A 17,099-nucleotide genomic window follows, 5' to 3' on the forward strand; every position below is an offset into this window, starting at 1 on the left:
ACGTGCACGCAAATGTATCGCAGTGCAACTCTTTCTATGTTCTGTACACCGGATACACCAAATAGCGAGCTAATTATAGTTATCCGCCTTACATGAAAATCCCCATTATGTATTAGGTTTTCTGCCCATTGTGACTTTGTTATAATAACGAAGAATATGTTAAACGAGCCGACCCGCGGCGAAGCATACGCCGCTATTTAGTTAGAGAGTCGGCGTGCGTGTGTCTTGTCCCGCATGGTTGGGCGATGTAGAGAATTATACATACAGACAAGACAGCTGGAACGTTTTACAAAGAAGCAAGGGACCCACAAAGCTGATAGCTAAAGAAAAGTCTTGCCGAAGACAGAATCATACAGCACAAAAGAAAATTTAGACTCCTGGTGAACAACATATTTGTCTGCATACGTGTGGCGAAATTTGTAGGTCACATATGGGTCTGTGTGGTCACGTGACATACTGCACTCATCCTAAATCTTCTGCCTCGAAGACAGCATGTCACACCAAAAGGAATGCCGTTCTTAAAATCAAAATGTGATTATGTCCCCAGCTTAACTCTTTCTCTCCTAACTGACGATACCAGCGTTGATTCCACCAAAATGTGGTGAATAATTACGAGAGAGAAAGAGTTAATTTCAGATCTACGTCAGCATCTGTACATTTCTGCTTGGCCTGTTTCAACTAACTAGGTCTCGATGTGCTAGAGACTCCACTGATGCGTGTCCGTGATCTCAATCAATAAGTCGAACAATATTTCTCGTGTTTGGTTCAAACTTTGAATCATTGTAGCGAACATTGAGGCCTCAAGGGTTGGTCATGGCGCCTAAACCACTGGTCTCCTAGGGTACATCTCATTATGCTCTACAGAACACTAGCTGAAATAAAGTGCTGTAGGAAACACAACACCATACTCCAGGTAATTACTGCACAGTGCCGACCCGCCCTCCCCCTTATTTCCCCCACTTTTCATGCGTAGACATTTATTGTATCCTTAATTATAGTGGTTCTCAAACTTGTGGATGTGGAAGAGTTAATTAATCAATCTTTTTTTTAAGACTTCAAAAAAGATTTTAAATATATATATGTCAACTGTCAAGCCTAATTATTGAAGCTGAATTTGGATTGATAGCAAAAAAAGAAAGAAAAAAAAAGGAGAAAGAAAGAGATAAAGAGATTAAACGAACAAGAGAACTGACGAGAGAGAGAGAGAGAGAAAGAAAGAAAGAAAGAACGATAGGAAAAGAGAGAGAAAACCTTTCTGGTTTTTCTTGCTACGGCGTGCTTAGTGTGATGTGGTTCAATCTTTTTTTGTGAACCCCTTGGGGGCGGGGGAGGGGGGTATTCCTGCTGCCTTTAGGTGGGATTCAAACTCGGGCTCACTTGATATGTAACCAAGTGGTTTATACCTCTCAGCCACCCACGGATAGAAAAGCTGTTGTCACTGAATATGGCAGTTCATTGATTGGCCGTTTGATGACTATCAGTGGATGTGATCTTTGATTAAGGGTTAGTCTGTTACAACTGAGTGTTTTAAATAATGCTTCTGGTGGGTAACCCTTATCAGTTGCTCTCTAGATCCTCGAAAACGACACAAGTGGCAGTAAGATTGGTTTAAACCCAGGTGTCTATTGATAGTGTATATGTTGTCAACTCTACATCAGTTAATGTTAGAAGTTAGGAAGGCCTGTTTTTTACAATGCGATTTACATCGAATGCAGGTCTTTCTGAAGTGAGAAATACAAATCAATACATTTCCAAAGTGTCCTAAAGGATCAGCGTGCTGCTTGCAACGGAAACGTACAGGTGGCTGCCTGGTTTTATGGTATGCCATCTGGGCTGTCGTCTCGATGGTCCTGGGTTCGAACTTTTCCCGCCACCATCCCCCCCCCCCCGCAATCCTTCCGAGAGTTTTGGGCTAGGATGTAATAATCTTCAATTCTGAAGTATGATTTAAAACATGTGAAACAAAACAAAAAAAAATTTATTAAACACTTTACTGTTAGCATCGAACACAAATGTAGATCAATGTAGATCATGTCGTCTCAATACCACCACCACAACATGTTCATTGTACTGATGGAAAAGAGGTAGATGATATCCACTGACAGAATGTGCGGTTTTGTTTCTGTATCGTGGACATAGTTCTATTCTTTTCAATCTCCAAGGAACCTTCATATATAATTCTTTAAACTACAGCCTCCGTCTTTTGAAATATACATACCATGGGCGTAGCCAGGGGGGGGTTCTTGGGGTTCAAACCCCCCCCCCGAAATGAAATCCCCCCCCCTGCGGAATTAAGTGACTGATTTTTGCTTTCATTTTGTTTATTTTAGGTGAGATTTTAATACTAAATCATCACTTACCACAGCACAGCCGAGGCAGTTATGAGTTAAAAAACCCCTACCAGGGGGTTTTGAGATTTTAAAAACCCCTATCAGGGGGTTTTGAGATACAAATCCCTCTACCAGGTGGCTTTGAGTTTAAAACCCCCTACAGGGGGTTTTGAATTTTAAACCCCCTACCAGAGGTTTTTGCAGTTAAATTCCCCTCTTCTATAAAACAAAACAAAAAAATGCAAACAACAATCCCCAAATTCCAACAGCACAGTTGAGGAAGATTTTGATTTTAAAACCCCATCCAAAATTAACGATAACCCCATCTTCAATATAAAAAAAGCAAATTACACACTCAAAATTCTATGAGCGTAGCCAAAGGGGTTTTGAGTTTAACCCCCCTCCCCCTTCCAGTTGGGGTTTGAAGCTAAAAAGTACCTCTTCAATATAAAAAAAAAGCAAATTACACACTATAAAATCTATGAACGTAGCCAAAGGGGTTTTGAGCTTAAATCCCCCTCCTCCAGATGGCATTTTCTTTAAAGTTTAAAACCCCTCCAGATGGTTTTGAGTTTAAAATTCCCGTACAGAGCGTTTAGAGTTGAAAACCTCTCTCTTCAATATTATTTTAAAGCAAACTTCAGTCACCAAATTCTATGATCGTAGCTAAATGGGGTTTTGAATTAAAAACAAAACAAAAAAAATTTTTTAGTTTAAAACCCCTCAACAGATGATTTGACGAAAAAACTTTCTTTTTCGATATAAAATCTAAAGCGAAATACAGGCATGTAATTCCAAGAGCGTAGTTAAGAAATGTTACAAATTTCTACCAGTGGCTTGGGCTCCATTAACCCTTGAAACGCGTGTGGTAATTTAGCCTCTAAACATCGGAATTGTAATTCCATTTTGTATGCACTCACTGTAAAACAGCTCAGCACTTTAAGGGTTAATTAAGTGTGAATAGTCTTCTGCCGAAATTGAAAATCATTAAATGTGTCTCAACAAAGATGGCTAAGACAGATTTTAGGAGTCAGTCATAGAGATCGGGTCTAAATCAAAGAAATCATATGTCGAACTGGGAGTCGAATCCTTAGTAAGGTTGTGACAGAGCGTCGCATGAGGTTTTGCGGGACATGTTTTCCGACAAAATGAATTACGCAAAATAAGAGTTGCGGAAACAGCTTGCCGGAAAATGCGCCGAACGGCGCGAGAGGGTTTAAAGTCAGTAAGAATAGCACATTAGGTTTTTGAAATAAAACTTTTTAATAGCAAGATAATGCACTGTAGATACCTCAGAATATGCATTTTGTTGGCTTTCAATACCAGAATTAGTGCTCGGCGGCGGGGCTTCGCCCCGCGGTGGGGGAGCGCTGCGCACTCCCCCAGACCCCCTTGCTGTCAAGGGCGGGGAGTCTACAATAAACAATAAACGTCTTCCGAAAGGGTCGGAATGTAATAAAGATTAATTATGTACACACACACATATATATATATATTTTTTTCACGGGGGGGGGGGAGGTCGGGGAATCCCCCCCCAAACCCTCCCCGAACAAAAATCCTGGCTACGCCCATGATACATACAGTCACTGTTTATACATACACAGTGTTAATAATTCTTTAAACTACAGTCTTTGTCTTTTGAGATCTACATACAGAGTGTTAAGGGAAGCTATCAAGACCGTATTGTTGGTACTGAATGCCTCTATAAATCTTCGTGGTCGAAGTTTCTATTATCGCTCAAGTTGTAAGATTGAAATGGAAAATCATGAATTTTTTTTTTCTATTTCCATTGTCGAGCATTTTATTTAGAACAGACCTTTCTCCCACCCAGGAGCGTATCTAGGAATTTTCCATCATTTAGGGGGGCTTGACCTCTTCGGGGGCCCCTACATTTTGCGTAATATTTAATATTTAATGTAAAAAACACTCATTTGGGGGCCACCCTCAAGTGTGGTCCCGGGAAATTTTCAAATTCTCCCTAACCCTAGCTACGCCACTGCTCCCACCCCCCTAATGCAGAAGTTTTTGTCTAATGAAGGCGTCGACAATGTATTTTTCTCGAGGACACCTTTAAGATTTCCATTAATAAGGGATGAACACGTCTACTAAGGTGTATACTTGATACACTAAGCAGACTAACCAGTTTACAAGCTTTGGCAACCTGGGTACACCTAGTAGAGAAAGCCATCTTGTATCAGAGTCCATCATACACTTAGTCTCTTATGAGTCGGGTCACGTCGGGTGATTAAACTACTACATTCAATGCTAGCACCTCTGCAGATTTCATATCCGGCCTCTAAAAAAAAAATTTCCATTTTATGCTCTGTATTATTCATTCAACCCCCTTTTTTTTTTTAACACATCGGTAAAACTAAAATATATATCAGTAACACCACAAGCTGGGCGAGTTTAATCCCATGCATTTCGACCCTGATAATAGCCGGATCGATTCTATCTACACAGAGACATGCGTACATAATGTGGGGTATCGTATTTCTACATTGTATCAACGTTTCATTTAAAAACTCGATGCATTGGTACTTGGTACCACCCAGGTAACGAACAGGGACTGCCTCTCGTTTGAACTGCAAATTAAAAATAAGTAAGAGGCATTTATTTCCGAGTCTCAGCCCTAAGGCTGAAAACTGTCAATGTCCCTTTATTAGCTTGGAAAACCAGAGTATGCGGTTTTGTGGATTATAATTGAATGCACACGGATCATAGAGCTAAACAAAGCTTGAAGCAGAATTAGAATCATAGTCTTAGTACGATTTTTTTTTTCAGAAAGGATGAAAAAAAAATTGTTTCACTATTAGATTATACTCAATAACGTTTTCGGCGCCTCGGGAGCAACATTTTACCCCCCCCCCTCCCCGACTGGTTCCTATCCAGGCACGCTCCTGCGTAAGCTACCTAGTGTTGTTGTTTTAACTGATGTAGCATGAGTTGATCAGAAGTGTAGGTAAACGTTGGTGAATATAGATGTTTTTAAATTAAATGTTAATATTGCTACTCCAAGATTAAAACTATTTTCACCAATCGCTACGTGTTTTGTCTTTTGTGTGTACTCACTTCAACAGGCCTCTTTTGTTCCTCTGTTCCAGATTTTGTATTCATCGTTTATTCACTGCTACTGTTTGTTTGTAGCTGAAGAATGTCCCGTGACCTAAACGTTCTGTGTTTATACTTTGGTACAGCAGGCTTTGAATGTGTATTTGTCCATGCAGATAGTTTAGATGAGAACAATATCTCTGTCTCGCACAACAAGCACAGTGCTGGATAGGCTACTGTCCCGCGTGATCATATTTCTCACGGCTATGGCCCAATTTCGACTCACGGTGCCCCCGCTGCGTAGAGGAAGAGGAAACCGTGTCTCTTATTCTTTTTGACTGCCCCAGAGTTGCTGACCTTCGCCTCCACAGGTCTAGGAAACTACAAATTCTCGACCTGTATGGTGACTTGTATGCACTACGCTAAATAGCCGGGTTTCTGTCCAGGGCTTTTGCAAGAGAGGAATTGAACCTTTCAAGCCCTCTCTCAAATGGAGTTTGGTCACAGTTTGGTGATGATGATAATGATGATGGTGATGATGATAATGATGATGGCGATCTCGGAGAACGAACGAAATCGTTCAGACTAAAAGACTCCAAAATATTTCGTTGTTCAGATGTCTCACACTTTGCCTCTGTCTCAACTTTGTCGTGCTAGGTAGAATGTCCATTACAAGCCCTTGTGATGTTTATTGCATTGTCATGAGAGAATTTGAAATATTTGTAACAAATATTTGACCTGATCTATTCCGAACTCACTAGTTTTCTATAGACAATCGTTGGCCTCGCCTTTACGTGTTGAAATATAAACGTAGGCTTGAAAATATGATAATTGGGTTTATTTTCAACATTTTATGAGTTGATTGGTATCAAAATAATTTTTTACCCACACGCAGAGCAGCCATTACGACATTAGTTATTTGGAGTGGGGGGGAGCACTAGTTATTTGGAGTGGGGGAGATCACTCTTGTTGATCGCAAAACAAATGATCTCCCCAGCCATTACACTTCCAAAGTGATCTAGTTTTAATTGATCGCAGTTAATTGTGTACTCTAGACAAGGCTAATTGAAGCCAAGCACGCCAATACGTTGAATCCATTCAGTCCACTGCCAGGCCAGCTTTGTGACTTAATTGTGTTCGAAGACTTTTAACACTTCGTTATTTGAGATGGAAGAAACGTGTATGGGAAATACTTGAAAACCTGACCTGCTAAATTTAAATATATATAAAAAAAAGGAAAAGATTAAAGAGAAATGGGCGGGGATAGAATGAAAAGATTTATGAACTCCTGTTCGAACACATAGATTTACTCCTTCTTTTAATTTATTACTCCCTTTTGTGTAACGGGAGGTATCAAAAGTGGCCAGATTTTCAATAACCCCCAAGGCAAACCTATACATTGTCTCGGCTGGTTTCGAATGATATTAGTTTCAAATCCAGTGACTGACTGAAATTACAGTCCGCGACTCCGCATTTGTTCTTTGCGTCTCAAAGCACGCCTTAAAGCGAAGAGTGACACACCCATATACATGTAAGTAATAACCTCAATTTTTTTTTATTTAATTCAGTACATTATTTCGAACTGTATGGATCTATAATCTTCATATTTAACACTATGAGATGTACTTAGTATAAACAAGAGAAATATACCAAATATTTTGGGGATATTTTTTTACAAAAAAAAAAAAAAAGACAAAACTTCTGAATACAATATATAAAGCATTTTTTTTCTCTTAATAACTAATGAATGTTAGATTTTTACAAAATGAGAGAAAAAAATCCCCCCCCCCAGAGAAAAAATCCACCTTAAGCGAATGTATGAATCTACTAGACTTTACAGTATTCCAATGATAGGCCTTTAAATCTAGACTTAGAAGACGGTGCGCGAAATGTTCCTGAACATTAATTATATTCCACTCTTGACTGAATAGACCCACACATTTAAATTATTTTCTATTTATACTTTGAAAAATTATAACTGTCAAACTAGAGTTTTCCCAGTGTGGCCAACGAGCTAGTACTGCTTTTCCCAACGATATACATCAACTTTCAAATTTCAAGAAAAATTGTTAGAGCCGTTTTCGAGATCCGTGTCCTGGTTATTGTAACGTCTTTACTGGTCATAAAAATGCAGTGTCTAGTGTCTTTACTGGTTGACGTTAGCGTTGGTTCATCTATGTGTAGATAATTATTCACTTGCAGGTGTGTGGAGTAGAGCTTGGACTGTGATTAACTTACATCTATAAGAAGTCGTTTACATAGTAATTACAAGACACCAACAAAGTCTGATATGAGCAGACATGTAGTTTAATGAATGTAAAGAATCAAGAATAATAATTGTGGTGGGTTTGGCACAGAACAAACTAAATGACATGACGAAGGTAACTCTTATGACGATTCCAAACTGTTTATTATATACTAAAGACCTGCTAAAGGCAAACATAAAACATAATTACAAATAAACATAAACTAAACATAATTAATAGGCCTAAATACTAGATCTAACGAAAAACAAAAAGAAAATCTTATAGTGTGAACCAATCATCTCTTTTACAAACACAAGAGAGATATGGAAGCCAAAAACATTATAAAAATAAATGACAACATAGTTCTCTAAAAATAAATCAACTAGTTGTTCTACATAAAACTAATATACATTGTTTGAAAAGTTTCGCTCTTTCCTTTCCTTACAAAAACTATAATTAAATAGAACAAATCTATACACTCACAAATATACTGTTTCTTAAAAGCCAGTATCTAAACACTTGTTGTAAAAATACATGTACAAGATGGACAGTTAACATTCTATATAGAATACTACAGGTACGCATTTCAATAAATGAATTCATCTACATGCTGGCCTCTAAAAATAAGAATAGTCCGACATGAACAAAAACAGCGGTAGTGATATTCTATATAAACTACTAATTAAATTTACAATCTAATATGAATAAGTAAAATGTGATTACCTGCAGCCATCCATAAACACATGGTGTAGAACCAGGCACAAACAGGGAATGGAGACGACGTAGGTCCAGTAACTTACGGACACTACAGCGACAAGAGATGCCGGTCGAATGGACAGTGCCCACGTTGGTCTGCCTTGTTATGCGCGGACACAAGGTGCCATCTAAGGGGAAGGATCACGTGGATATCGGGGTGGCCGGTGTTTTCTGAAAAGGTATCCGCTCCACTACATAATAATCTCCAGCCATATGCTGCTGGCCATACAAATATTTTTCACTGAATATATTCATGTATAAACACAGTCACTAAAATATGTTAAGTCCCCAAAGAATACATAATCCCACGTACGTCTGCACTCCACTGAGCTCCAAAAGTAATTATCTCTGTTACATTTAACTTCCTGTCTCTAAACTCAGAGGTTTCACGTGCATTTACTTGACACGGTTTTAGTGACCACCTGCCACTGCCATAATCAGGCTGTGACAATTATAACCATGAAGGTATATGAGTTTAACATAGATATTGTAAAAATGTTTATCAATTTAATATGTAAACTAGAGCCGGTCTTAGATAATTGGAAGCCCCAAGCGGAGTAAATTTGAAATAGAAATTTAAAAACAACACGTACCGCGAAATTAAAAAAAAAAAATACGCAATGTATTTAAAAACCGAGAGTACTCCAACAATAGCATGGAGGACAAGTCTCGCTTGTTCTTCTCTACACAAAAAAATGTTGGAGAGTCCTGTGCGAGGCCCCATTCAGTCGGAGGCCCTAGGCGGTTACCTAGTTTGCCTATGCCTAAGGCCAGCCCTGATGTAATGTATAGAAAACCATTTAAAATATACTTTACGTATTTTTTTTTTGACATTTACTGTACATAAACATTTTGATACGTTCAAAAGAGTTATACTTTTAGTGTTGCACAATTCTAAAGGAATCCCACATTCGTACTAAGTCTTCCTTTCTCAAGTTGTCCTGTAGTATTTACATTTATTTTATTATTTAATAGCCACAGCTCGTAAAAGTTTCATTTGAAACCTTTCCGAAATTCTTTAGACTCGTAAATAAAACATATACAACGTAGTGGTTGTTTTTATAGTTTATTCTCAATTCAACGAAGAGCGTAAATACACAAACACCCAAGGCTAAGATTAAAAAAAAAACTGGTTGGATTCATACTAGCTGATGTCTTTATAGCAAAATAAAGTTAATAGCTAGTGGTAGATACAGTAGAGTAGAAAGGTAGAGTAGAAAGGTATCCTTGCTCTCTATTTCCCCACCCCCAAACACGCAGTTTTGGTCATTTTAGTGTGACAAAATGACCTGCTAACTATTGTAAAAAAAACAAAAAACGCAAAGCTAAAACTCTATGGCTCGCAAAAACCTTCCTTCAGGGAACAGTCCCCGGAAAGAGAAGAAGAGGCAGACAGATAAAGCGATAGGAAGACAACATAAAAGAATGGACCGGTCTGTCATTGTAAGAAGTTCTATCCAAGGCAAAAGACAGGGAGGGATGGAGAAAGACGGTTGACAAATCTTGCGTGGTGCCCCAAAGGTCCAACAGACTAAGTGAAGGTGACGAGGTGTAACAAAAATCGAATTGAGTTATCGTACATATATCAGTACGTACATGTATCAGTATGTATATGTATCAGTAGCTACATGTATCAGTACGTACATGTATCAGTACGTACATGTATCAGTATGTATATGTATCAGTAGCTACATGTATCAGTACGTACATGTATCAGTAGCTACATGTATCAGTACGTACATGTATCAGTAGCTACATGTATCAGTACATGTATCAGTACGTAGGCCTACATGTATCAGTACATGTATCAGTGCGTACATGTATCAGTACAGTTATAAAAAGATAGTTTAAAAAATGTGGGCAATACCTTATACAAGTTGTAGTGTCACAACCCTTAAATCACTTATGCCTACTTACGAGTACGTTATTGGACCATTGGTTAGCACACATGATCTGTCGACGGCCTGTCTCCATTCCTCACTGTCTTTTGCCTTGACTAGAATCTCTTCAATAACAGGCCCGTCCATTCTTTGCTGTTGTTTTCCCATCAGTTTCTCTGTCTGCCTCTTTTTCTTTTTCCCTGAAGGAAGGTATTTACGAGCCCTGAGGACCATGTGATATGTCATGCAGTTTTAGATAGTGTTCTGTTTTTTTTTTTTTAGATTAATCAACAGGTCATTGTAATACATAACATACTATTTCTTTGATAATGTTCAATTCTTGCAGCCAAATCATCTTTTCTTTCAAGGGTGCCTCATTGGGCTACTAATGGCTAAGAGCCTGAGCTCGATGATCTCCCTTTGCGCCATGATCGTTAGGCCTCACGTTTTATTTCAACGTATAATTGATGGTAGATTCCAAATGAAGTAGTCACCAGACAATAAAGTCTTAAAGTAAGGCGAACATACTCTCTGTCTTTTTTAGTACAACGCTTCTATTAAATCTGTGTCTTTTTTGAAGGGTTGGGTGTTCGGAATGGAATTTTTTTACTACTTCCACTCATCCTATCGTCATCAAATTTTGCTTATAAGCTCACGCTCGATGACAACACATGAATAAATATTAAAAAATCAACCAATTAGTTAAAAATTAGTTATAATTAATTAATTTTGTTTGTATATAGAAAATGTGCTAAGGTGAGGGGAGATAAAGATATATAGTAAACACTTTATTTTTACATGAACTCACTCTGTATCTGCCCGTTTTAGTATAACCGGATTTGATTTAGTTAGAGGCCCAAGGATTCCTATGATCATCATCATCATTCCTTTGAGTTCCTCATGGAACATAGGGCCTCGACATAAACACGCCACTCTCCACGGTCTCTTGCTAGCTTTTTGATGGTGTCCCAGCTCTTCCCGGTCTTCTCTGCTTCTTCAAGTACACTGCGTCGCCATGTTCTTTTTGGTCTTCCTCTGCGTCTTGTTCCCTGGGGGTTCCACTCTATGGCCTGCCTAGCTCTGTTGCTGGTATCTTTTCTAAGGGTGTGACCAATCCATCTCCACTTCCTCTCTAAGATCTGCACTTCTATATTTTTCTGTCCACTCATCTCCCACAGTTTGGTGTTTTCTACTTTGTCATACCAGTGTATTTTTAGGATATTTCTCAGGCATCTGTTGATGAAGGTCTGTATTTTTTTTGTTGTGGCTTCAGTTGTTCTCCATGTTTCAGAACCATACAGTAGGACAGCCTTGACATTAGAATTAAAGATTCTTAGTTTAGTCTTGTTTGAGATGTAAGGAGATTTCCAGGTTGGTTTTAGCTGTGTAAATGTCTGACGTGCTAGATTTATACGGCGTTTAATGTCTTCATCTGTTCCACCTGATATACTGACTACACTCCCAAGGTATATAAAATTTTCTACTTGGTCTATTGTCTGAGAATCCAATACTATGTCTCCACTTTGTTTATTGTTTACTTTAAGTACTTTAGTTTTTTGGTGGTTTATTTTGAGGCCTACTCTTTTTCCTACTTCGCTTAAAGCTGTGACCTTTTCTTGCATATCCTGTAGTCTGTGTGATAATAGGGCTATGTCATCAGCGAATTCCAGATCTTCCAGCTTTTGTGTGAGAGTCCATTGGATTCCTTTCCCTGCGTTAGAGTAGGCTTCTTTTGTGACCCAATCCAGTACTAGAAGGAACAGGAGTGGTGAAAGAAGACATCCCTGTTTGACTCCTGTTGTGACTGGAAATTCCTCTGACAGCTTGCCACAGTGGGTTACTTGGCAGGTGAAACCATCATAAAGGTTCTTGATTATGGTTATTATTTTATTGGGGATCCCATAATGTCTCATTACTGTCCAGATAGATTCTCTGTCGACACTATCAAAAGCTTTTTCAAAGTCAACAAAAGTTGCATAGAGAGGAGATTGCCATTCGACACATTGTTCTACAATTATCCTGAGTGTAGCTATTTGGTCAGCACAAGATCTCCCTTTTCTGAATCCGGCCTGTTCTTCCCTTAGGTGTTCATCACATGCTCCCTTTATTCTGTTTAGTAGGATTCTGCTAAAAATCTTGCTTGGTACTGACAGCAAAGTGATGCCTCGCCATTTCTCACATTGTGATAGATCTCCACTCTTTGGTATTTTAATTAGCAAGCCCTTTTTCCACTCACCCGGAGGTGTTTCTGTTAACCAAATTTTGTTGAATAGTTTGTGCATTTGGTCAACTATTTCACTTCCTCCTTCTTTTAGGACTTCGGGTGGTATGTTGTCAATTCCAGCTGCTTTACCTGTCTTCATTTGTTTGAGTGCATTCCTTATTTCTTCTTTTGTTATTTCTTCCATGTTTATGTCTAGTGTTGGTCCTGCATTTAGATCTGGTGGATTTCGTGATTTAGGTCTATTGAGCACTTCTTGAAAATATTCTTTCCATCTTTCAAGTTGTTCATTTATTGAAGAAAGTAGTTTTCCGTATTTGTTTCGGACTGGAACATTGCAATTAGCCTTTTTGGTACTGAGAAGTTTGGTGATTTTGTATAGTTGTTTTATATCTCCTTTACCTGCTGCTTCTTCTGCCTGTTCTGCCAGATTATTGTAAAATGATCGTTTGTCTTGTCTAAGCATTTTGGTGACTTTCTGTGAAACTGCTTGGTAGTCTTGTTTTGATTGTTGCTTGTGGTTTCTTGTTTTTGCTAGGTTAACTGCCTGTTTAGCGCATTTCCTTTCTTCGATTAATTTCCATGTCTCGTCACTAATCCACTGTTTTTTCTTCTTAGGGTTAAGGCTTAGTACTTCATTGCTTGTTTCAGTAATAATTTCTTTGAAATTTTGCCAAGATTTATCGACGCTTTGTTTGGCCTCATCTAGTTGTAGCACAGCAAATCTATTTTGAAGGGATAGTTGGAATTCCTTTTTAATCTGTGTGTTGTTGAGCTTGTCTAGGTCAAATCTTTTCCTTTTGTTTCTTTCTGTTTTATTGCTGGCCAGCTTCATTTTTAGTTTGGCAACAACTAGGTGGTGGTCTGAGCCAATATCTGCTCCTCTTCTGTTTCGTACATCTAGTAATGTGCTTCTCCAGTTCCGCCGTATGGTAATGTGGTCGATTTGATTCTCTGTTTTATTGTCTGGTGAAACCCATGTCACTTTGTGGCATTTTTTGTGGGGGAAAATGCTGCCTCCTATCACTAATTCATTAAATGTGCAGAAGTCTGCAAACATTTCTCCATTTTCGTTTATGGTGCCAAGTCCATGGGTGCCCATACTTTTCTCTCTCTCTCTGTTGTCACTTCCCACTTTGGCATTCAAGTCTCCCATGACGATCAAAACATCTCTTGTAGGTATTTTGTCAACTATACTTTGCAGTTGGTCATAGAATGTATTTTTGTCAGTATCACTTGCAAGGTTGGTGGGAGCATAGCACATAATGATGTGAACATTTTTGAACTTAGACAAAAATTTGGCTCTAATTATTCGTTCTGAAACTGGTTCCCATTCTAAAAGACTTTTGAAAGCTTCCTTGTTTAGTAGTAGTGCTACACCATTTTCATGTAAGTCATCTTCTTTTTCCTTTCCAGAGAAGAGAAGGGTTTCTCCTGATTGCAGTCTTGTTTCACCGAATGTGTTCCATCGAACTTCACTCATTCCCAGGATCTGTAGTTTGTAGTTGGCCATTTCCTTGGCAGTTTGTGCACATCTACCTGGTTCTAGTAAAGTGCGGACATTCCATGTTCCCAAGTTAAATGCTGCCTTCTGAATAAGGAAGTGTTTCTTTTTCATTGGTTTAAGTAGAGTGGTCGGCCTCACAGGATTCGTTCGACTTTCCCTGCATAGCTTCATAAGTCTCCTTTGTGGAGCTCTACTTTCGCCTCTGACAATGTTTAGTGTTTGTGCTTTTGTTCTGGTTTCTATAACACTTTTTTTTTTCCATGGACAGGTTGTTAGCCTATCGCACAACCCCTGTGTCCCGGGGAGGGGGATGCACCTTTTGTCTGGCCTCTTTCCTAACAGACCTGTCCGGCTTGGTAGTACCTGCCAGGAGTGATGAGCTCCCGCCGGTATAGCTCTGAGGGTCATTGAGGCACTCAAGCTGTCACACCACGGCAAGGTATGTGCATCAGGTGACAGAAGGATTCCTATGATGATAAAGCTAAAACTGAATAGCGCAAATTCTGAGGTTTCCTTTAAAAAAAAAAAAAAAAAAAAAAAAAAAACAAGTAATATATATTATAAGTTGGACGTGTGTATGGCTGGTGCCATGCATAAGCCACGCATGGCATTGCAGTATAGAAATGAACTAAACCAAAATTACTTTTAAATTAATCTTTACTTTTATGACTTGGTCAATCCCTTACTTATTGTAACCAAATATCAATAGTGCGAGTACTGCATTTGGGTTATCATATGTATAACATATAGACTAGGGGTGGGCAAATCGCGGTTCGCAGGAGGTCTGCCGGAGAGCGTTATGCGGTCCGCGAACACCCACAGATATTAGGTGTGGCCACAGATTATATAATGCATGAGCTTAATTTATAAAAAAAAAATAACTCTAAACATCTCTATAAATTTCTGAAATTTCTCATTCTTATGATAAAGAGGCTAATGAAACATTGTCTATACCTATCATTCTAAAACGTTTAGTGTGGAAGAAAATTGTTCTAATTGGCAATATGTTATAACATATACAGTGCCTTATGGCATTTCATCGACATTTGTTCTATGCTGTGAAGAACTGTTTTTAAAAAGTATTGATTTGGTATGGAACAAGTTGGCTAGAATTACAACTGATAGAGCCCAATATTTTTTTTACCGCGGTCCTCGATTGAAAAAGGTTGCCCACCCCTGCAGTATAGAGTCACTGTACAGATTGAGTCGATTTAATTTTACATTTCTGTGCTCCTTGTTTGACAGATAACAAGGATGCAGGAGACAGAAAGAGTTGTCCCTCTTGACATCGCCCAGCTGAGAAAAACACAGAGGAGAGTCGCTGCCCTTCTTCAGTCTGTGCGAAATTCGGGAGATCTGTCTACAGGTGTAAGAGTCCACTAGTGTTTATGTTGAGACTACAAGTAGATATAATAGTTGCAATCAATAACATGAACCGTCTTTTTTTATTATTTCAAATACTAGTTTCCAAAATCTACCCCACAAAAGTTCACAATAGAGTAACAAGAGCCTAATTAGAAGTTCCCCTGTCGAACCTTGCGGTCTATAGGGCAGATGATGTAAAGATCATCTGTTACTGTGGCCAATGGTTAACGAGGGTGTCATGTGGCCAGAACAACGACCAACTACCTTTTGCTTTTCCCCAATTAATGTCAGGTACCCATTAGAGCTGGGTGGACTCAAAGGCGACGGAAGATCCCAAGATTAAAAATCGCAGTCTTCACCAGGATTCGAAACCCGGACCCCGGTACGAAAGCCAAGCGCTTTATCGCTCAGCCACCGCGCCTCATCCTTCAAGGTGTGGGGAACTTTTATGTTTAAACAATTTTATATATTTTTACATTGTTCCTATAAAGTCAGTCTGTATATAAAGTCAGTCTGTATATAAAGTCAGTCTCTATATAAAGTCAGTCTGTTTGTTTCTAGTATGAATTTTCACAAACAATTTTCGACCCCATCTACTCAACCAATCGTCCTCCAATTTTACATACAAGCTCATACTCGATGACAACATACGAATAAAAAAAAAATTCAACCGATTAATTAATCTATTATTCGTTATTATTTAATTTTGTTTTATATGTCTATGGTACTAAACTAACGGGAGATAATCCTTGCTAAAAATCCGAGATGTGGCACTGAATGAACGGTGCTCTCCCCCTGAATTAGCGAATTGTCAACATGCAAAATAGCAGACGCGTTAAAGTCTCAAGACCAGGTGGTAACGTAAACAATTGTGTACAGTTTAAGATTAGTTCTCTCTATCAATATAAGCCAGGTGTTAGCACTACACATGTGGCCATCCACTGAAAGTTGTTATTCACTGCTTCTGGTCTTCCTATCATTTCCAAAACGTCAATTAATTCTTTTTTTTTTTGTCCATTATTTTGGTATTCAAGCTGTGCACCCTTACAATTAAAGAATGGGGAGATCTTAGCTATGTGTCTCGTCTTATAGTTTGACAGAAACCATCGGGTTCTTTATATTGGTCTGGCCTCATGCTCCCGTCATGTCCAGTTTTCTGTTTGTGTGTGTGTATGTGTGTGTAACTTTGCATTGATGGAACAGAGCCAATAAAATGTTGGCTATATTTGCAGATTCGCCGGACACTTTTAACACACAATATTTATTTGAAGCTTTTTGGACTATGGTTTAAAACAAAAAACAATATTGCTGTGATCTTTAGAGACGTTAGCTTAATTGTTTCTCCTCTCTTTTTTTAAAAAGAATTCAAATGATTTTAAATGCCATGTTTTTAAAAGAATATTTGAAAGGTATTCAGCTCTTTGCATAAAATCTACACCCATTTCAATGCATCTTTTTACGAATTTCTTTTTGATATTGTTGAAGGCATGTGAAAGGAATCTTGGAGATTTTATTGTTGAAGTTATGTTCTTAGGTCAGGTTTCTCCAAATTGATAAAGCCATTGTGACATCCTCATGTTTCCACTATCTCCTGGATATTTTTTTTCATATTCTGCTACTGCTTGCTTTCCCAGCAACCAGATCATATGCTATCAGTTCTGTGACCACGCTGTTTAGACCACTCCTTTACACATCTCACAAACTAGTTGTAAAGCTGTAGTTAAAAGATGTACCTTTTACTCA

General features: G+C 38.5%; 1 protein-coding gene across 4 annotated transcripts in view; it reads left to right on the forward strand.

Moving 5' to 3' along the window:
• Positions 1-17,099, forward strand: part of LOC106078763 (uncharacterized) — a 33,020-nt gene that overhangs the window by 4,916 nt on the left and 11,005 nt on the right. For 2 of the 4 annotated variants that reach the window (XM_056015988.1, XM_056015987.1), the window contains exon 3: positions 15,237-15,359. The exons of 1 other annotated variant lie outside the window; for it this stretch is intronic. In XM_056015988.1, coding sequence (XP_055871963.1) covers positions 15,237-15,359 — 123 coding nt within the window. Of the gene's footprint in view, positions 1-6,056; positions 6,913-15,236; positions 15,360-17,099 lie in introns of those variants that run through there. One more of the 4 variants, XM_056015989.1, reaches the window with a different exon arrangement.

The sequence above is a fragment of the Biomphalaria glabrata genome, chromosome 17 (genome assembly GCF_947242115.1).
Source record: "Biomphalaria glabrata chromosome 17, xgBioGlab47.1, whole genome shotgun sequence".
Lineage (NCBI taxonomy): Eukaryota > Metazoa > Mollusca > Gastropoda > Planorbidae > Biomphalaria > Biomphalaria glabrata.